The sequence below is a fragment of the Dryobates pubescens genome, chromosome 1, assembly GCF_014839835.1.
Source record: "Dryobates pubescens isolate bDryPub1 chromosome 1, bDryPub1.pri, whole genome shotgun sequence".
Classification (NCBI taxonomy): Eukaryota; Metazoa; Chordata; class Aves; order Piciformes; family Picidae; genus Dryobates; species Dryobates pubescens.
In genome coordinates this window covers 18,089,411-18,109,990 of record NC_071612.1, presented here as the reverse complement: position 1 = coordinate 18,109,990, position 20,580 = coordinate 18,089,411, and the positions used below count along the sequence as shown (strand labels likewise).

Sequence of the window (20,580 nt, the reverse complement as noted above, 5' to 3'; positions counted from 1 at the left end):
CATAAGGGCAGGGGTCAAGAGGATGGAGCCAGACTCTTGTCAGTGGTGCCCAGGGACAGGACAAGGGGCAATGGGCACAAACTGGAACCCAGGAGGTGCCACCTGAACGTAAGCAAAACCTTCCTTGGTGTGAGGGTGCTCTAGCCCTGGAGCAGGCTGCCCAGAGAGGTTGTGGAGTCTCCTTCTCTGCAGAGCTTCCAACCCCCCCTGGCCATTGTGCTCCTGGGCAAGCTGCTGTGGGTGCCCTGCTGGAGCAGGGGGGTTGGACTGATGATCTCCAGAGGAACCCTGCAGCCCCCAGCATGCTGGGGTTCTGGAATTCTGGGGGAAGAGGCCGCTATCTTTGTGAGACCACAGCAGCTAAGTGCATCAAGTGGAGCTCTCAGGTGGCAAGGCAAGAAAGCAAAGGGGATGTAGCTCTTCTTGGTGAACAGAGGCTTAGCATAATCAAGGTGTGATACCTCTCTGTGCTTCTCCACAAGCTGTCACCTCCATCTGGGAGGCTTTTCTACTCTTTAGCTGTCATACCAGCTGCCCTTCTGCATTGTGGCATGCTTTGGTACCCCTACATAGCACAGGGTGCTCCTGCTTCTGGTTACCAGGACATACTTCAGTTTGCTGGTTAAAAAACTTCTTTTAAAGCACCTGATGGTTTGGGTTGGATAGAGGAAAATCTAGAAAAGAGCAGACTGAGACTGGAGATGAGGAAGAAATTCCTTCCAGTGAGGGTGGGGAGACTCTGGCACAGGTTGCCCAAGGAGGCTGTGGCTGCCTCCTCCCTGGAGGTGTTCCAGGCCAGGCTGGATGAGGCCTTGAGCAACCTGGGCTGGTGGGAGGTGTCCCTGCCCATGGCAGGGGGTTGGAACTGGGTGATCTTGAAGGTCTCTTCCAACCCAAACCATTCTGTGATTCACACATCACACAGATGACAGAGCTTGTGGCCAGGCAGACTGGCAGGTACCAAGGATAACTTGGCTGAAAATGGCAAAACTATGTCAGCCATGCCTGCTAGAAGCTAATAAACACATCCCCTTGTGCCTGGGGAAGCCCTTGAGCAACAACAGACTGCAGAGTGCAAAGGAAGACAGAGGAGCATCACTATTGGCTTACCTCTTGCTATACCTTTCTCCAGGTGTCTTGCTGACCACCCTCAAATGCAGGGCATGGGTAAAGATGAAGCAGAGCTGCAGTCCTCATAGCCTTAGGGAACCCAGCTTGGTGTGTGCAGAGCAGGGCAAGGAAGCTGGGAATGGACTGGAGAATGGATCTTGTGAGGAGCAACTGCAGGAGCTGGGGATGGTTAGTGTGAAACAGAGGAGGCTGAGGGGAGACCTCCTGGCTGTCTACAGCTCCCTGAAAGGAGGTTGTGGAGAGGTTGCTGCTGGTCTCTGCTCATAGGTCATTAGGGCTGGAACAAGAGGCAATAGCCTCAAGCTGCAGCAGGGCAGGGTGAGACTGGACAGTAGGAAACATTTTTCCCAGCAAGAGTGGTCAGGCACTGGCACAGGCTGCCCAGGGAGGTGGTGGAGTCCCCAACCCTGGATGTGTTTAAAGGTGGTTTGGATGTGGGGCTTGGGGCTCTGGTTTAGTAGGGTCAGTGGTTGAACTTGGTGATCCTGAGGGTCTCTCCCAACCAGAATGTTTCTGTGATTCTGTAAATATTGTTCCTGACAGAGATGTGGTGAAGGTGGAGGCACCCAAACTTGGGTGCTTCACCTCATGCTGACATCAGTCACACTTCTTGGGTGAGGAACTGGCTGATGGCTGGGCCCACAGATCTGTGGTGAATGGAGTTAAATCCAGCTGGCAGCCACTCAGCAGTGCTGCTCCCCAGGGCTCAGTGCTGTGACCACTTCTCATTAACATCTTTATGAATGATCTGGCTGAGGGCATTGAGTGCTCCCTCAGTCAGTCTGCAGATGGTTGTGGTGGGGGCAGACAGGCTCTGCTGAGGGATCTGGACAGGCTGGATTGATGTGCTGAGGCTGATGGGATGAGATTCAGCCAGGTCAAGTGCCAAATGCTGCTCCAGGGCCACGACAATCCCATGCAATGTGCCAGGCTTGGGGCAGAGTGGCTGCAGAGCTGCTTGGCAGAGAAGCACCTGGGGGTGCTGACTGATGGCTGCTGAACATGACCCAACAGAGTGCCCAGGTGGCCAAGAAGACCACCAGCCTCCTGGCTTGGATCATGAATAGTGTGGCCAATGGCAGGACCAAGGATGAGATTGTCCCCCTCTGCTTGGCACTGGTGAGGCCACACCTCAGGCACTGGGTTCAGTTTTGGGGCCCTTGCTGAACTGTGAGATGCTGGAGTCCAGAGAAGGGCAATCAGGCTGCTGAAGAGTCTTGAGCACAGGTCTGATGAGGAGCAGCTGAGGGAGCTGGGGGTGTTTAGTATGGAGAAGAGGAGGCTGAGGGGAGACCTCATTGCTCTTATTGCTCCCTGAGAGGAGGTTGGAGCCAGGTGGGGTTTGGTCTCTTCTCACATGCAACAAGTGACAGGACAAGAGGAAGAGGCCTCAAGTTGCACCAAGGGAGGTTCAGTTTGTATATTAGGGAAAAATTCCACCCAGAAAGGGTTCTCAGGCACTGGGAGAGGCTGCCCAGGAAGTGGTGGAGTCAGCATCCCAGGAGGTATTTAAAAGCCACATGGATGTGGTGCTGAAGGACAAGGTTTAGTGGCAGTAGCTTAGCAGCAGTCATGGGGTTGCAAGCTGAGGGCAAGCTGTTGGACTTGATGATCTCAAAGGTCTCCTCCAGGTCTATGACTCTATGATCATCAAGGATTGAAGTGAAGGAGGGAGAGTGCAGCCCAGAGTGTAAATCCTCTGAAGCTGTCTCGTTGCTCATGTTCTAACCATTGAAGTGGTTCTGCATCATATGTCTGTTCAACAGGAACTGGAGGAATCAAATAGTTCTGATCAGAAATGGAGAGGATGGAGCTTGCATTCTCACCTGTCTAGAGCAATCATCACTTCTGACCTTCTGGTTCTTTACAGAATAGACAAAGGGGCCCAGGATTAAACCTACAGGTAGCAGCCTCAGCAGGTCTGCAGATGACACCAAGCTGTGTGGTGTGGCTGATGGGCTGCAGGGAAGGGATCCACCCAGAGGGACCTGGAGAGGGTGGCCCAAGCCAACCTCATGACGTTCAGCAAGGCCAAGTGCAAGGTCCTGCACCTGGGTCAGGGCAATCCCAAGCAGAAGTCCAGGCTGGGCAAGGAGTGGATGGAGAGCAGTCTGTAGGAGAAGGCCTTGGGGGTGTCAGCTGGTGACAAACTGCCCAGGAGCCAGCACTGGTCCCTGGCAGCCCAGCAGGCAGCTGTGTGCTGAGCTGCATCCAGAGCAGGGAGAGCAGCAGCACAGGGAGGGGATTCTGCCCCTCTGCTCTGCTCTGCTCAGACCCCACCTGCAGCACTGCCTCCAGTTCTGGGGCCCCCAGCACAAGAAGGACCTGGAGCTGCTGGAGCAGGTTGAAAGAGCAACATGAAGACAATCAGAGGGTTGGAGAACCTCCCCTGTGGTGACAGGCTGCAAGAGTTGGGGTTCTTCAGCATGGAGAAGAGAAGGCTTTGGAGAGACCTTCAGGCCTTCCAGTACCTGAAGAGGGCTACAGAGACCTGGGGAGGGTCTTTTGACAAGGGCTGGGAGTGCCAGGACAATGGCTTTGAGCTGGGAGAGGGGAGACTGAGACTGGAGATGAGGAAGAAATTCTTCTCAGTGAGGGTGGGGAGACTCTGGGACAGGCTGCCCAGGGAGGCTGTGGATGCTCCTTCTCTGGAGGTGTTCAAGGCCCCCAAGGTTGGACAAGACCTTGAGAACCTGGGCTGGTGGGAGGTGTCCCTGCCCATGGTGGGGACTGGATGATCTTTAAGGTCCCTTCCAGCCCAACCCATTGTAGGATTCTTTCCTGGGAAGAGTCGTTTCATCTCCCAGCTGCAGCAGCTCTGCTTACAAAATCCCCAAGCCTGCTTTGCCTTGAAGCCTCCATCTGCATTGAATGCAGAGGCAGGACCTATGCTGGGCAGGATTTGGGGACACTCCAGGACACATTTACCACAAATCCACCAATGAAAACATCATGAGGGGGAAACACAGCTGGAAGATGTGAGGTATGTAAACGGGAGGTCAGAGAAGAGAGCTCTTGTTGAGTGCAGGTACTCAAGCCTAAGAAAACATGGTGGGACACAGGGCTCACACATGTGCCACAGCCTTTGACCCACTTTTGGGTACCACCAGCTGTGGGCTCTCAGGATACAAAGGCAGTTATTTTCTTACCCAGCCCAGCATAACTACTCTGGATTCACAGAGGGGGAAGATCTCCTCTGGAGTTTGGCTCATCTCAGACGAGACATGGTGAGGGACTGCAGAGGAGACCTCAGTCACAAAGAAATATCTTTGTGCCTTAACTGCCTTTATCCACATCCAATCAACAGATCACACCACAAAGGGCTTACCAAAAGTCCTGCCAGGATGCCAGTTGCTTTTATAAATCCCCTCACAGGAAGAGGATGACAGCACCCAGAAAGGTGGATGTCTGTCCAGGACTAGAGTGCCTAAGTGCTGATATAATATAAATGCACCCTAAAATAAGCTAGAAGTGCTTCAGTAAGGAGAGTGCAGGGTGACAGAGGCTTTTTTTGTCCCTCTCTAGGTGTTTCTGAACAGCATTTCCCTGTTCATCCCTGTGAAGCATGACCCAAAGAGTTACAGGATTTGATAAACTGGAGGCTACAAGAGGCTCACAGCAAATGGCAAAGATCCCTTCCTTACCTTCATGACAACCAAGAATCATAATCACAGAATGGCTCAGGTTGGAAGGGACCTCAGAGATCATCTACTCCAAACTGCCTGTTGAAAGGCCAGGGACACCTCTCATCTAGCCCAGGCTGCCCAAGGGCTCATCCAGCCTGGCCTTGAACACCCCCAGGGAGGAGGCAGCCACAGCCTCCCTGGGCAGCCTGTGCCAGAGTCTCACCAGCCTCACACTCAAGAGCTTCTTCCTCAGCTCCACTCTAACCCTGCTCTGCCTCAGCTCCAAACCATTCCCCCTTGGCCTGGCTCCAGACTCCCTCAGGAACAGTTCCTCTGCAGCCTTCCTGCAGGATCCCTTCAGGACCTGGCAGGCAGCTCTGAGGTCCCCCTGGAGCCTTCTCCTCTTCAGGGAATGCAAAGTCCTGCATCTAGATTGGGCCAGCCCCAGGCACAAACCCAGGCTGGGTGCAGAGTGGGTTGAGAGCAGCTCTGAAGAAAGAGCCTTGGGGGTGCTGGGTGCTGAGCAGCTCCCCAGGAGCCAGCAGTGCCTCCTGCAGCCCAGCAGGCAGCTGTGTGCTGGGCTGCAGCCAGAGCAGGGTGGGCAGCAGGGCAGGAGAGGGGATCCTGCCCCTGGGCTCTGCTCAGACCTCACCTCCAGTCCTGCCTCCAGCTCTGGTTTCCCCAGCAGAAGAGGGACACAGAGCTGCTGGGAAGAGTCCAGAGGAGGCCACAAAGATGATCCAAGGGCTGGGAGCAGCTCTGCTGTGAGCACAGGCTGAGGGAGCTGGGGCTGTGCAGCCTGCAGAGGAGAAGGCTCCAGGGGCACCTCAGAGCTGCCTGCCAGGACCTGAAGGGATCCTGCAGGAAGGCTGCAGAGGAACTGTTCCTGAGGGAGTCTGGAGCCAGGCCAAGGGGGAATGGTTTGGAGCTGAGGCAGAGCAGGGTTAGAGTGGAGCTGAGGAAGTTCTTCAGTGTGAGGCTGGTGAGACTCTGGCACAGGCTGCCCAGGGAGGCTGTGGCTGCCTCCTCCCTGGGGGATGTTCAAGGCCAGGCTGGATGAGACCTTGGGCAGCTGAGTCTAGGTGAGAGGTGTCCCTGCCCACAGCAGTGGGATTGGAGTAGGTGATCTCTGAGGTCCCTTCCAACCTGAGCCATTGTGTGATTCTATGGAATGCTATCACTAAAAGAGAAGATAATTGAGAATTGTTGTTAAATTCTTAAATATTTGTGTTCAGCCTCTAGTAAAGGCCTCAGGAATGCTCTTAGCAGCACTAATGGGGTGGCAGCCAGTCAAGAGCCAAGGCTGGGCCAGCCAGCAGACAGGGGACAGACACTGGGAAACCTCCTCCCCATTCCCAAAGAGAGGAGAAAGGGAATAAGGGAGAGAGGCTGATGGGTTGGGAAAGAAACCTAAAGAGCTTTAATGGAAATAATCAGATGACAATGAAACATACACAGGTGGATGCAAACCAGTGTGGCACCAGCTGCTCGATGGCAGGGATGTCACCATCACCACTGGTGATGTGGGCAGGTCCCAGACTGAACTCAGAGGCAGATGGGAACCTGGTTTAGGATCTGCATTTGGGAGCTGGATTCAGGAACACACAGATTGGGATGGAAGGCAGAAGAGGCAGAGTCCTCCTTGGACACACAATAAAGAAGAGGCTTCACCCTGGTGATCCCTCAGCTTTCTCCTGAAGATGACATGGGATGGAATTCCTTCTTGGTCAGTTTAGGGTCATTTGTTCTGTCCATTCCTCCCTACAGCTGCCACTTCTGATTGCCTGCACCCCAAGGTGGAGCATAAGAGGTGGCAAGAGCTGCAGAGGAGTCAAGCCCAAGGCAGAGCCTTTCCATACCCAAGCCTGGGCAGGAACTCTCCCCATCAGCTCTTCCCTGCTAGAAGCAGCCCCTGGCTGTGCAAAGCTGCCCTGAACTGTAGAAAGTGCCTCTGTGAGCAGAACCTGAGCTGAAAAATCAGACCCATGACCAGAATTGGTTCTGTCCTAATACAGACCAGGACAAAGCCCTCTATGGCCTCACTGTCCATCAAGGGACAGAGAAGGAATAAGCTCAGACTGAAGAGCATCTTCTCTGCACTTAGGATAGACATCAGCAGGAAGTTCTTTATGATGAGAGCAGTGAAACACAGGAAGAGGCTGCCCAGAGATGTGGTGGAGGCCTCATCCCTGGAGATATTTAAGGTCAGACTTCAAGGGGCTCTGAGCAGCCTGATCTAGTTGGAGATGTCTCTGCTCACACAGGGAGGTTGACTAGATGACCTTTGAGGGTCCCTTTCCAACCCAATGCTTTTTGTGATTCTCCCTCACAGACCTTTTCACCATGGTGAAATACAAAACCTGGGTCCAGCCCTGTTCAACATCTTTATCAATGGCATTGATGAGGGGACAGGCAGACAGAGTCTGCAGTCTGCTCAGCAGGTTTGCTGCTGATACCAAACTGGGAGGCTTGGCTGAGACACCTGAAGGCTGTGAGGCCATTCAGAGACTTGGACAGGTTGGGAGCTGGGCACAGAGGAACCCAAGGAGGCTCAACAAGGAGAAGTGCAGAGTCCTGCACCTGGGCAGGAAGAACAAACTGCAGCAGGACAGGCTGGGAGGGGATCTGCTGGAGCCCTGTGGAGAGGGACCTGGGAGTGCTGGTGGGCAGCAAGTTCTGCATGGGACAGCAATGTGATGTGCCCTGGGGGCCAAGAAGGCCAAGGAGATCCTGGGGTGCATTCAGAGGAGTATGTCCAGCAGATCCAGGGAGGTTCTCCTCCCCCTCTACTCTGCCCTGCTGAGACCTCACCTGGACTATTGCAGCCAGCTCTGGGCTCCCCAGTTCAGGAGGGACAGGGATCTGCTGGAGAGAGTCCAAGGGAGGCTACAAGGATGCTGAAGGGACTGCAGCACTGCCTGGGGAGGAAAGGCTGAGAGCCCTGGGGCTGTTCAGTCTGGAGAGGAGAAGGCTGAGAGGGATCTGATCAATGTCTATCAATAGCTCAGAGCTGGGGGTCAGGAAGGAAGGGACAGGGACAGCCTCTGCTCACTGTGCCCTGGGATAGGACAAGGGACAATGGATGGAAACTCCAGCACAGGAGGTTCCACCTCGACATGAGGAGAAACTTCTTGACTGTGAGGGTCCCAGAGCCCTGGAGCAGGCTGCCCAGAGAGGTTGTGGAGTCTCCTTCTGTGGAGCCTTTGCAGCCCTGTCTGGCTGTGTTCCTGTGTGACCTGTGCTGATCCTGAGGTCCTGCTCTGGCAGGGTGGGTTGGACTGGAAGATCTCCAGAGGACCCTTCCAACCACTCCTATCCTGGGATCTGTGATTTTTGGGAGTACCTCCCTTGCCAGCCCCAGCCAGATGTGCACTTTGATGAGGTTCACTGCATGTGTAGATCTTCACCCAGAACACTTCCCTGACCACACAGTGTCCATACCAGACAAAGTGCAAGCTGGGAGCTGGAGCTGGGAGCTGGAGCTGGGAGCTGGAGCAGTGCTGTGCTGTGGCCCAGCCTGAAGGTCTCTCCTCCCAGCTGTTGCAATGCTGTGCTTCAGAAGGACGTCAGAGCTCCCACAGCACATCTGCCTCTTCTGCTCTGGCCTCTGTTTACCCTTCAGTTTCTTTATCCTCATGGAATGTGTCTGAGGTCTGGGAATCCTGCACAAGCAGCTTTTCAGGCTAGCAGTTAGAAAATGTCAGGCTGGAAACAGTTGTCATAAATTAATGGGGCTTGCATGGTTTTTCCCTGCAGGTCATGCCTGAGTAGCTCTTCAGTGTGAATGAAAAGGACATCACCCTTCAGGCACATCTGTGCTTGAACTCAGCAAGCAGCCTTGAAGGTCCCTTTCCAACCCAAACCATTCTATGATTCTATGAAGTGTTTCAGAGCCTCCAAGGCCTGCAGTGACAGGATGAGGGACAATGGCTTCGAACTAGAGCAGAGCAGGTTGAGATTGGATGTGAGGAACAAGTTCTGCACCAGTGGTGGAACACTGGAACAGCTTGCCCAAGGAGATGGTTGGGGCCCCATCCCTGGAGATATTCTATGATTCTAACTCTTGGAGGCTTAGTGCTGCCCTAGGTAAGGTTTAAGGGCACTGGAAGGTGTTTTGAATTTTATGGTGTGCTGTGAAATTTCAGCCTGAAGAAGAGAAGCCTCCAGGGAGAACTTAGAGCAACCTTCCAGCACCTGAAGGGGCTCCAGGAGAGCTGGGGAGGGACTTCTGATAAGGGTTGGGAGTGCCAGGATGAGGGACAATGGCTTTGAGCTGGAAGAGGGGAGATTGAGACTGGAAATGAGGAAGAAATTCTTTCCAGTGAGGGTGGGGAGACTCTGGCACAGGCTGCCCAGGGAGGCTGTGGCTGTCCCCTCCCTGGAGGTGTTCAAGGCCAGGCAGGATGAGGCCTTGAACAGCCTGGGCTGGTGGGAGGTGTCCCTGCCCACGGCAGGGGGTTGGAGCTGGATGCCCTTTAAGGTCTCTCTCTCTCTCTCTCAAACCATTCTATGATTCTTGAAGCTCTGCTCAGAGGGTGAATGCACACTGCCTAACAACTCTTCAGCTGGCAGGGACGAAAACTGAAGCTGGAAAAGAAGAAATCTTCTCCTTGCAGCTGATGCTCAAACCTCAGACAAGAATCAATCTCATTTTATTAATTCTCCCCTTCATGGTTTTGTTGTTGCTGTTGTTTCACCTTTGGAAGGTTTCCACATTTCCATGTTAAGAAAGGAAAATCAAAAAAGCACTCTGAGCTTATTTTGTGGTTTGTTAATTGAGGTGCAGGCTAAACAGGGGATTTGAGGACCTTGCAGAGGAAGGAGCCATTTTATACATTATCAGCTTTTAATGGACTCCATTTGTAAACTGATGAGCCCATACAAGGCTGAGGCTGTGACTCTTTCCATCAACACAGAGCTGCAGGGAGAGCAGCCTGCAGTTTCAAAGCATGCTGTGAAAACCACTGCGTGCTGATGCAGTGCTCTGCACCAGGTTTTTTTCTTAAAGGGGGTGCTGGGGGAGGAGAAGCACAACAGGAGCCAGCAGGGAGCACTGGCAGCCCAGAGAGCCAAGCAGAGCCTGGGCTGCAGCAAGAGAAGTGTGGCCAGCAGGGCCAGGGAGGGGATTCTGCCCCTCTGCTCCACTCTGCTGAGACCACAGCTGGAGCTCTGGGTCCAGTGCTGCAGCCTCTGTGCCAGGAAGGATCTGGAGGTGCTGGAAGGTGTCCAGAGAAGGGCCACGAGGATGAGCAGAGGGCTGGAGCTGCTCTGCTGTGAGGACAGACTGAGGGAGTTGGGGTTGTTCAGTCTGGAGAAGAGAAGGCTCTGAGGAGAGCTTCTTGTGGCCTTGCAGTATCTGCAGGGGGCTCCAAGAAAGCTGGGGAGGGACTTTTGAGGGATAGGACTGGGGGGAATGGATCCAGGCTAGAGGAGGGGAGATTGAAATTAGACATTAAGAAGTTGTTGCCCATGAGGGTGGTGAGAGACTGGCACAGGTTGCCCAGGGAGGTGGTGGAAGCCTCCTGCCTGGAGGTGTTTGCAGGCAGGCTGGATGTGGCTGTGAGCAACATGCTGTAGTGTGAGGTGTCCCTGCCCATGGCAGGGGGCTTGGAACTGGATGATCCTTGAGGTCCCTTCCAACAATTCTGTGCTTCTATAACTATTCTATGATGATTCTATGATCTGTATCCCAGAGCCTTCATTCTGGCAGACTTCTTGTCGATTTCATGGAGATGTTTATGCAAGTAGAGATGGCAGCACCAAGGTCTGTGCCAGGCTGTTTAATGTGATCTTGCCCTGAGCTTCATTTCAGTAGTGCTGGGCCAGAGCTCATGAAATAAGGCACCTGGTGTTTGGATTTTATCTGCCACACAGATGAAACAACCTGAACTGAAACAATCAAAGGTGCAATAACCTCAAGCCAACATTCTGGGCTCCAACTGGTATCTAATAAATGCAGTTCATAGGCTGGTTGGTGATTTTGAGACAATTCATCTGAGCTCCAGTGGTCCCATGGATCTCTTGGGTTTATTTTTCTCCTATATGGTGATAAAATGTCCCAGATAGATGTGAATTATTCTCTCCTCATGTCCAAGAAGGCCTCACCCACCCCAGTTTCAGCTCACCGCTGTATTTTATCAATACCCAGATGCTGCAGGCTGCAGCTGCCTTCAGCATCCTCTTCCACCCTCCCATATCCCTCTTCATCCTCCTTGTACCCCATTGCAACCCCATGTACCCCACCTCCCTCTCCCTGCATCACCCTGCAGCCTTCTCCACACATCATCCCCACTTACCCTTGCCTCCTCCACCCCCCCTGCATCTCTGCACATTCCCCATCCACTCCTCATCCCTTGCACCCACCCTTGCATCCTCCCACATCCCCACCCACCCTTCACACATCTCCTCAACACACCCTGCACCCCTCCCTCACACTCAATATCCCTTCCACATACCCTTGCATCCCTTCACATTGCCCTCACATCCCATCCTAACCCCCTGCACGCCTCCCTACTCCCTACATCACCACACAAACACCCCTCCATTCTCCCACATCTCCCCTCCAGCCTCCCATTACAACCCTCCACACACATCCATCCACCTCACATCCCCTTCACAGCTCCCCCTCAGCACCTCCAAAGGGGAAAGAGCAGCTTCACAACCACTACTTGGGGGGTGGGGGGTTGGTGGGGAGTGCTCATGAGGTGTTGCTCTTGGACAGTTTTGCTTTGAGAAGGGCACAGCAGATCTCCACTCACCTTGCAGGTGTGTAGCAGAGGGTAGGGGTAAGGCCACTGCCCCCCAGCAGTGGGGAAGTTCCTCACTACAGTGGCTCTGGGTCTAGTCTGCTCCTCCTGGAGCAGCTCTCCTGTGCTTCTACCTCACTATAAACTTCCTATCATCAATCTTAAAACCCTCTGGCTCCATGGAGCTATTTTTAAATTGGCATTGATGAAAGAGCAGAACCTGTCCTGGGTTTGTGTCTTTGGGATGTTGGGTTCCTACCTCTGGAGGGGTTTCAAAGAGGCAGAGCTGAGGGCCATGGCTCAGCCCCAGCCTTGGAAGAGTTAGAGAATGGATGGACTGGACAAGCTCAAAGGACTTTTCCAACTCAAACAGTTCTATGATCATATTTACATCTGTCTGGGACTTTTTAATCACCATTTTGGAGAAAAACACAACCAAGGCATGCATGTGACCTCTGGAATTCAGTCAGATTCTCTCAAAGCCACCAACCAGCCTATGAACTGCTGCACAAAAAGGGGAAACTGGACATTTGAGCTGGAAACTCACCTAACTGGCCCTTTGCTGAGGACCATTGTCCTCATGTTTGACTCCCTGTGACCCAGTGAGCATTCAGGCATGGGAAAGACCCACTGTGGGTGCTGCTTCTCCAGCCTTCAGCCTAACCTTTCTGCTTTGCTTACAGATCTGTTTCACCTGCACTTGGTGTAATTACAGTGACAGAGGTCCCCAAAACTGCTCGTTCGTACACCAGAAAGAGAATGCCCAGCGGGTGTTACAGTTACAAGGTCACTTGCCTGCCCCTAAATGATACATCACTGAGGGGGCTGGGCAGCTTTTCTGGCAGCCCTGCTTTGATCACAGAAGCCTGGAATCACAGAATCACAGAATCACAGAATCATAGAATCATAGAATGGTCTGGGCTGGAAGGGACCTCCAAAGCTCATCCAGTCCAACCCCCCTGCACTCAGCATGGACATCCCCAACTAGATCAGGTTGCCCAAAGCCCTGTCCAGCCTCACCTTGAATATCTCCAGGCATGGGGGCTCAACCACCTCCCCAGGCAACCTGTTTCAGTGTTCCACTAGAAGGAGATCATCCCAGCAGGCAGAACACGTTGAGAAGAAACCACAGCACTGAACCAAGTCATCCAGAACTTGCTCAGGACTCGTGTTGGGCATCTTTGAGCTGACACAGCCCTACTGCTGAAGTGGTGTGAAGGTGGGTATCATCCTAACAGCATCTGCACTGCCTCATTAGAGCTCTCACAGGTGATCACAACATGAAACAATTACGCTGCACTTACCAAAACTTATCCTTCAGCACCAAACCTGTGTTGGTGGGGCGGGTGGGAATGTCCTTGTGGTGGCTCACCGGGCAGTGAAGGTGGCTGATGCTGATTGAAGAGTGCCTGGAAAGCCTCTGTGTAAATACAGTCAGATATCATTGAAGTTCAGCACCAGACTTGGCAGAACCAGGGAATGGTTGGACTCAGCGCTCTTCAAGGTCCTTTTCAACCAAAATGATTCTGTGATTCTGAAGTGCACTGGGAAGGCAGCAACCAGCTGGTGGCACCTGCCTCTGCTTTTCAAGCAGGAGGACTCAGCTCCTGGCTCCGAGCTGCTGGTCCTGAGGTGCAATGCCACACAGCATCTTAGAATGTTAGGGGCTGGAAGGGACCTGGCTCACACTGCTGACTGAATTTGGACACTAATAAGCTCACTGCCTTGAGACAGTTATACCACTGCAAAACCCATGCCCCAGATTCACTCAGGCTGTGACAGAAGACAGAAAGAGTGAATTTACCTACAGTAGTCAACGTCTCCTGTTTCCCACTCCCGTTGGAATGAGCAGATTGTTCGTCACAGAATCACACGATGCTAGGGGTTGCAAGGGACCTCCAGAGATCACCCAGCCCAACCCCCCTGCCAGAGCAGGAGCACCCAGGGCAGCTCACACAGGAACGCATCCAGGTGGGTTTGGAAAGCCTCCAGAGGAGGAGCCAGCCCAGCCCACCACGTAACACGGGGAAATAGAAATGTAACAGAAAAGGATATGAAAACTCACTAAAGGAGAGAACTTACCTTAAAAAATATATATATTAACAAGAAAAACAATGGAAAACGAAAGCACAACCCCAAACCCCAAACCCCTCGCCAAGTGTAGTGTTGGCTTCGAGCAGATTTTTCATGTGTTTGAGAGGACTCCGGGTTTTATTAGGATCGAGTAACGGAGCATGGAGGGCTTCTCCAGCCCAGCGTTCACGTCCTCCCTGATCCGAACATCTCCTTCCAAAGGGAAAATTTGCCATCGAAGTCGTTATTACCAAAACTCCGTTTCCAGCCAAGCTGCCCCGGAGCGCTTTAACGAGGAAGCCTCGGTGGCTGCTGGAAGCGCCGCGGCATCCTTCCCCGCCCGTTCACGCACCCAAACGTCCCAATTTAGCCTGCGCTTCCAAACGGCGGAGCGGCCCCGCGCTCGCCTGGCCCGTCCGCACCCCGCGGGGCAGCGCGGAGCCTCTGCCCGCTCCCGCTTGCGGGCAGCCCGCTCGGAGAGCAGCAGCCCGGCTTTGCCGGGGCTCTCCCACCGGGGTTTATCCTGGTGGAGAAAAAGGTCGGGAGGCAGACGGCAAGGATCGGGCTGGAGAGAGCAGGGAGGCTTCGAGCCCGCCGCGGGCAGCCCCGCTGTGCCGGCTCCCCGAGCGCCCCGGCGCTCTTCGTGCCTTTCGTCCAGCAGAGAAAGAAATTCCCATGGGATCCTGAGGGGACGCGGCTGCTGCGCAGCCCCCGGGAGATGGCTTCGCGTGGGCGTGCAGCCTGCGCTGCCCAGCCTGGCAGGGTCCGAGCGTAACCTGCGCAGCGCTGCCGGGAGCCGTGGCGCACCGGTGCGAAGCGCGGTGAGCGAGGGAAGGCGGAGCAGGGAGCCCCGGCCAGCCCGGGAAGCCCCGGCCCAGAGCCCCGGGCACGGCCTGTCCCGGCTGCTCCGCCAAAAAAGGAGCTTTCCCGAGCCCGTCCGAACGCCTCTGCGCCCACCTAACTCCCCCCTCCCTGCTCCCAGCTAAACCCCCTGCGCCCGCCTAAAAGCCCTCCTGCGCCCACCTAACCCCCACACACCTTCGCCCACGTAGCTCCCCCTTGCTTCTCTCTCTCGCTGTCTGGCAGGCGGAAAAAAATACAATAAAATAACTTTCTTTATTTAATGTCTTTACGGTCTGCGAAAAATAATCACTTGTCTGCCACTTACTCAAATCTGAAAAGAAAATATAATTAACACCCAATCGTTAGCGCGGCAGCAATCGCTGCGCTGCGGCTGCTCCCGAACCTGCCTCACCTCCGTGATGGACACGGCTCAGCCCCTTAATTTCTGTTAATGTGCTGACGAATCTCCCCCCACCCCTAATTAAAAACGGCCGCTATTTATCGCGCTTCGAAGCCGCCAGCCCGTAACAAAACCAGAAACAACAGCCCCAAAATTAAACGAAGTCACAAACAGCCCCCGAGCTCTACCCGCGCACGGCAGCCCCCACCCCAGGCTCTGCTCTGCCCGGCCCCTCCACCTTCCCCCTTCCCAGCGTGGATCCCCACGCCCAGGTTAAATAAAACGTTTTTAACGAGTTGTTTGTTTAAATGCAGAAGTCACCTCAGTGCGAGAGCATGAGCTTGCTCCCTGTGTGCTCACCCATGGCCTTGTCCTGCGCTTACCAGCACCCCACCGCTCACCCCGGCTGGGACGGAGGAAAAGCATCCCGAGGCACCCCCCCGGGGCAGGGAAGGGGGTACCCTCCGCTCACCTCCGCCTCACTGCAGCATGCCCGGGCTTCCTGGAACGCGGCGAGACCGGGAAAGCTGAGAAGAACCGTGTCGGGAATAGGGTGGTCAGCGCAGATTCACCCCGCCGGCGGCGGCGTTGGCAAGCGAGGCAGGCTCAGAGCTATTTGGAATTAATGTTCTCTGCGCGGCTCCCTTCGCGCTGGGACGGTGCCTTCGCGTCGCAGCCAGAGGTGGAAGCGTCACCGAAAGAGCGCTGGCTGCGTGAGATCGGAGCCATCCCAGAGGCTGTCGCTGCGGGCGGGGGTCGAGAAACACCGACAAACCCCCAAACTCTGGCTGCTAATTACCACCTTTAGTTGAAAGATCCATTCTTGGAGCCGGGGGTCAGCCCGGGACCCCAGGACTGCTCCGGCCGCCTCCCAGCCGTGCAGCATGGTGCAAGCGCCGCGCCCGCGCTGCCCCCCGGCCCCGCTCCCCTTCCCTCGCTCGCTGCTTCTCGTCCTTTCCTGCGACGTTTCTGGGGTTTTTAGCAGGACGGAGGTAATTGCACGTCTCTGTAGATGCTCTGTAATTTGCTATCTCGATGGAAAAAAATATGCAGCAGGGACTCGGGGAAAAGGGAAGGGGGAAAAAACCCAAAACCGAAGTGCCACGGTTTCGTGCTACGTCGCAGCAGTTCCCAAAGTGTCCCAGCCGGTGGCGGGCGGAAACGGAGCGGCGAGGTCGAGCCAGGCCTTTCCCCTCCCCGATTCGTCTCCGGTGCGGGACCTGGAGCCACGGCCGATGGCTGCAGCGGGCTCAGAGGTGCGGCGGGTTGGAGACTGCTTGCTCTGGCCGCCGAGGTTCGGGTGCCGTCAGCTCTCCTGCCACGCTCTGCCCCAGCCGTGATTTAATGCAGCATCACTTAGGATACTGCGGTGGGGAATCTAATTAATTTATCCGCGAGCAATTAAGACATCTTTAAGAGACGAGAGAACCCGAATTCACCCGAGCAAAATCTGCGGCTCTTGCTTCTTCTCGTCACGGGCAGGCAAAACCGGGGGCGGGAGGGGGAAGGGGGGGGGGAACGGGAGGGAAATCAAACACCGGGAGAGTCCGGGACAGCACCGCGCTTGGTTCTGTCTCTGCCATCTCCCTGTGAATTCGGAGTTGAATCTCCGACACTTGCCACCTCGGCAGAAACAAAACAAAACAAACAAACAAAAGCAAAAAAGAGAAAGAAAAGTTTGTTTTAAAGCGAAAAAGTGTTACGTGACTCAGAGCAATAGTTCATAAAATACTTTATTGAAATAAAGTAAATATCTTCGCATTAATAAAACCGATCATAAAATACAGTTTTCGAATAACTAGGGGCACCACAGGGATTTTTTTTTTAGACAGAGAGGAGTAAATGTGGAACTTGGGATCCAGTGTCCTCCTGGCCCCCCGGGGCCGTCGCGAGAGTCCGTGGCGCAGCGCTCCGCGGAGCGGCGAGGCGGGGTGAGGGGAGATGGGGACGCGACCGACCAAACCCGCCCTGTCCACCGAAGACCGAGAGCGACCGTAACCACTAACCGTGCTGTGCCTCTTCCTCCTCCCGCCGGGCGGGGAGGTGCCGGGCCGGCAGCGGGCTCGGCGGGCAGCGCCCAGGGGAGCTGCCAGGGCCGGCGGCACTGAGGCCGGGCGGGCACCCCCCTCACTCCTCCTGGCTGACCTCAGCCGGAGAGCCCAGGCTCTCGGGCGGCTTCTCAGCGTCCCGGGCTCTCTCCTGCTCCGAGAGCTGCTCGCTGCTGGGGATGGAGTTCTTCTTTGGGCGCCCCTTGGGCTTGGTGGGGGACTCGAGGCCGCCTCCCTGTAACACCTGCGAGGCGGGGAACGGACAGAGAAGGGGGAACACAGGTAAAACCCTGCTGCCATCACCCTGGGCAGGAACCTCTCTCTCCCGTCCCCTGAAGCCGCATGCAGGGGAGCAGCCGCGGGTGCCGGTGCGGCTCCTCCCGACCCGCTCCCACCGGCCTCCGCACGCCCGCGGCCGAGGTGCAAAAAGTCAGGCGGGCTCAGACTGGGGAGGTCCGGCCGTGGCTCAAGCTATGCTGGCCTTAAAGGTTGGAGACATATATTTATTTATGGTTAAAATTATTGTTATTTTTTGGCCAGGGCTGGCATGCAGAAGGGGCAGCGCTCGATTCGCCGGCCGGGCAAGGACAGGCGCGCAGCGGCATGCAGAAGGATCGCACTCGGGCACTTACTATTTTCTTCCACTTCATGCGCCTGTTCTGGTACCAGGTTTTCACCTGGAGCTGGCTGAGTCCCAGCGATTCGGCCAGATCTATTCTGCGGGTGAATGAGAGAGGCGGTGAGACCCGATGGCCTTCACCTCGCCTGGAAAAATGAGCCCTCTTGCTGGAAGAACGACCTCTCATCCCGTACCTTCCTATCCCCTCCCATATCATCCCGTTCTGTACATCCCGTCTCTGCCCCGCCGGGCCCAGAATCGCCTACCTGTCGGGCGTGGAGAGGTATTTCTGCTTCTCGAAGCGTTTCTCCAGCCCCATGAGCTGCAGCTCGGTGAAGACGGTGCGGCTGCGGCGGCCCTTCTTGGCCTTGCTGCCCGGCTCCGGGGGACCCGGCTCCAGCTTGCCGCGGAGATGCAGCTCCAGAGGGAGATGGGGCGAGGCGGAGCCGCCCTGTAGCCCTGAGCCGGCGGCCAGCAGCGCCGAGCCCAGCCCCGAGCAGCCCAAGGGAGCCAGCGGGAACTTGAACACGGCGGCCGGTTCTGCCTTCAGCACCGCTGCGAAAGAGAAGGGCCGTCATCGCCGGGTAGCCCGCGGGGACCCCCGTGGCTGCAGGGTGCCACGGTTTCCCCGGGGCTCAGACTCTGCCAGGAGCCCCTTTTCGTCCTTTCTCGACAAGGACGCAACGAGGAGGAACGGGGCAGGCGGGGTGCGGGACTGCCGGGGCGGACGTCGGTGCCGACCCTGCCCGAATCCCCTGCTGGCTCCACCGCCTCCTCGGTAGAGGGTCACGTTTTACCCTTCAACTGGCTAATTACGGAATTACTTGGGAGGTTACAAGTGGAAATATGTGAAATCGAACAAAAATGTTCTCCTCCAGTGCCACCCAACAGCCGCCGGGCCCACTGCAGCCAGATGAGGCCCAGTCACGGTCCCGGTTTCCGTCCTGAGCAGTTTTCAGGACATCTTGGACGGGGAAAGAATTTACATCCCTCTCCGCAGACCCACGACTTTCCTATGAAGAGGGGCCCGGGGATAGGACAGGAAGAGTTTCCAAAGGGAGCGAGCCCGTCCCGGAGGATGCTGCGGCAGACCCTCTCGGGCCGCTCCCAGGCGGGCCGGCGCTGCTGCCCGGCCTGGCTGCTTTCGATTCTTCGCTGCCCGGCCGGGCTCGGCTCGGTTCTCCCTGGCCCGGCCCCGCTGCCGCTTTCCGCTCCCCGAGGACGCCCCGGCCTGGACCCAGCGTTCCGAAACTAGAGGTGCTCGGTGCTCTGCTCGGTCCGGCCTGCCCGGCCACCCCGCCGACACAGCGGGAGCAAGTCCGGTGGGCGAAAAAACCCCAAACCTTTAGAGCGGTGTCTGTGGGTTCACCCGCCTCGGCCTAAGCGAAATGCCCTCTCAGGGCCCGATCCTGCTTCCGCGGAACCCGGCGGCAGCTGTGCCGTGAGGGCCGAAAGAGCTTTTTAGCTGGCCCACCATTTCGAACAGCTCTGCCCATCAGGAAGACAATACTCATCTCCAGATATTCTAACACACGTCGCTGCCTTGCTATGGGCTTTGAGTCTTTCCTCTTTGTCTTTTAAAAGGCAATCAAGAAATGGGGATCCTCCTATTCCTTTCGTTTCCACGACGTCTCCGCAGGCGAAGATGCTTTGGAATATTAAATGGAAGCTTTCACCACCACACGTTAAATCCTGGCCTTTGAAATATATATCGAATGCTGGCGTTTAAAAATATATATATAACTAAGTTGTTAATACGCTGCGTTTGTCCTTAAATACTGCATCGGGCTGGAGAGAGCACGCTGGGTCCCGCTTTAAATAAACGTGTATATATTCTACATATCTCTCTCTATATAAATGAATGTTTTCTGTGTGCATATGTGGAGTTTCCAGCTAAATCCGTGTCCCTCTGGTCGCCTCTCGCAGCCGGACCGACACAACCCCACCGCGGAGGCACCAGCGATTCGCACCTAATCCAAAACCACGGGGGGGAAAAAAAAAAGGCAAAACAACAGCGGACACCCCGTGGGACTCAATGGCCGTTTTTTGCGGGCACCGTCGGAGCAGGAAAACCGTTTTCTTCATTTTAGGCCTAAAATACTGCCCAGGCCCCGGGCTGGAACCTTCCGCGGCACAGAGAGCAGCCGTCTGGGATGCGCTCGGCCGGCAAAGCCGGGCAGCGGCTTTTTAAAGCCAAATTCAACCGCTTTTCTTCAAGGGGACTAGATTCCAAACACGTTCGGGTACAGCGGTGGAAAATGCCTCTCCCTCCCCTGTCCCCTTCCCCAGCCGCGGGAGCCTTCGGGGCTCGGAGGACACGGAGGCTCCCCTCGCCTTCCCTCCCCCGCCTCCCCCCTACCCTGGAAACCTACCGAGGTGGTTGTGGTAGGGCCGGGCGGAGAGCAGAGCCTGCACCCCGAATTTGAGCAGCTCCCCTGCCGGCGCGGCCCCCTTGGCGTCCGGGGGGTCGGTGAGGATCTCCTCGATCATAAAGCTGCGGTAGCGATGCGAGCGGTGGTCGGGGAAGGCTTCGGCCGGGAAGTAGTGCGCGGCCCCCAGATCCAGAGGGTGCTGCATCCTCGCTGCCGCCCGGGCCGGGCCGTGCGTGTGTGTGGGATACCCCCGGCCGCCGGGGCCACCGGGCCGCCCTAGCGCAGCCCCCCGGCCGGCGCTGCTGGCAGCCGGGCCGCGGGGCTACCAGCAGGGGCTCTGCCCATCGCTCCGCTGCCCCTCACCCTGCCCTGCCGGGCCGGGCCTGGCACGGCCCCCCCAGCGCGAGTGGCCCGGAACCGCCCCGAGCAGCGCGGCGGGACGGAGCCGTTACCGCCGCATGCACACGGGGCGCGGCACCGGGGAGCGTGTCTCCGCCCCGGGACGGCGGGCAGCGGCCTATTATACTGCCGGCCCCGGCGGGGCTGTCAGCGCTGCGGGGGAGGGCGCGGGAGGGGCTGTGGAGGAAGGAAGGGGCCAGGGCGGGCGAGTACCTGGAAGCGAGAGGTTACAGCAGAGCATTTGATCCTCTGCCATATAAAGCAAATTAAGCCTCTGCCCGCCACAGGAGAGCAGGCACCCAAACAAGAGCGGGTCCTTTCTG

At 56.1% G+C, this 20,580-nt stretch overlaps 1 protein-coding gene across 1 annotated transcript; it reads right to left on the bottom strand.

Moving 5' to 3' along the window:
* Window positions 1-16,946: 16,946 nt before the first annotated feature.
* Window positions 16,947-20,063, bottom strand: BARX1 (BARX homeobox 1). Its single transcript, XM_054161982.1, has 4 exons — window positions 19,859-20,063; window positions 17,753-18,041; window positions 17,500-17,584; window positions 16,947-17,111 (listed from the first exon to the last, which is right to left on the bottom strand). The coding sequence occupies exons 1-4, from the start codon at window positions 20,061-20,063 to the stop codon at window positions 16,947-16,949; spliced, it is 744 nt and encodes a 247-aa protein (XP_054017957.1).
* Window positions 20,064-20,580: the final 517 nt, after the last annotated feature.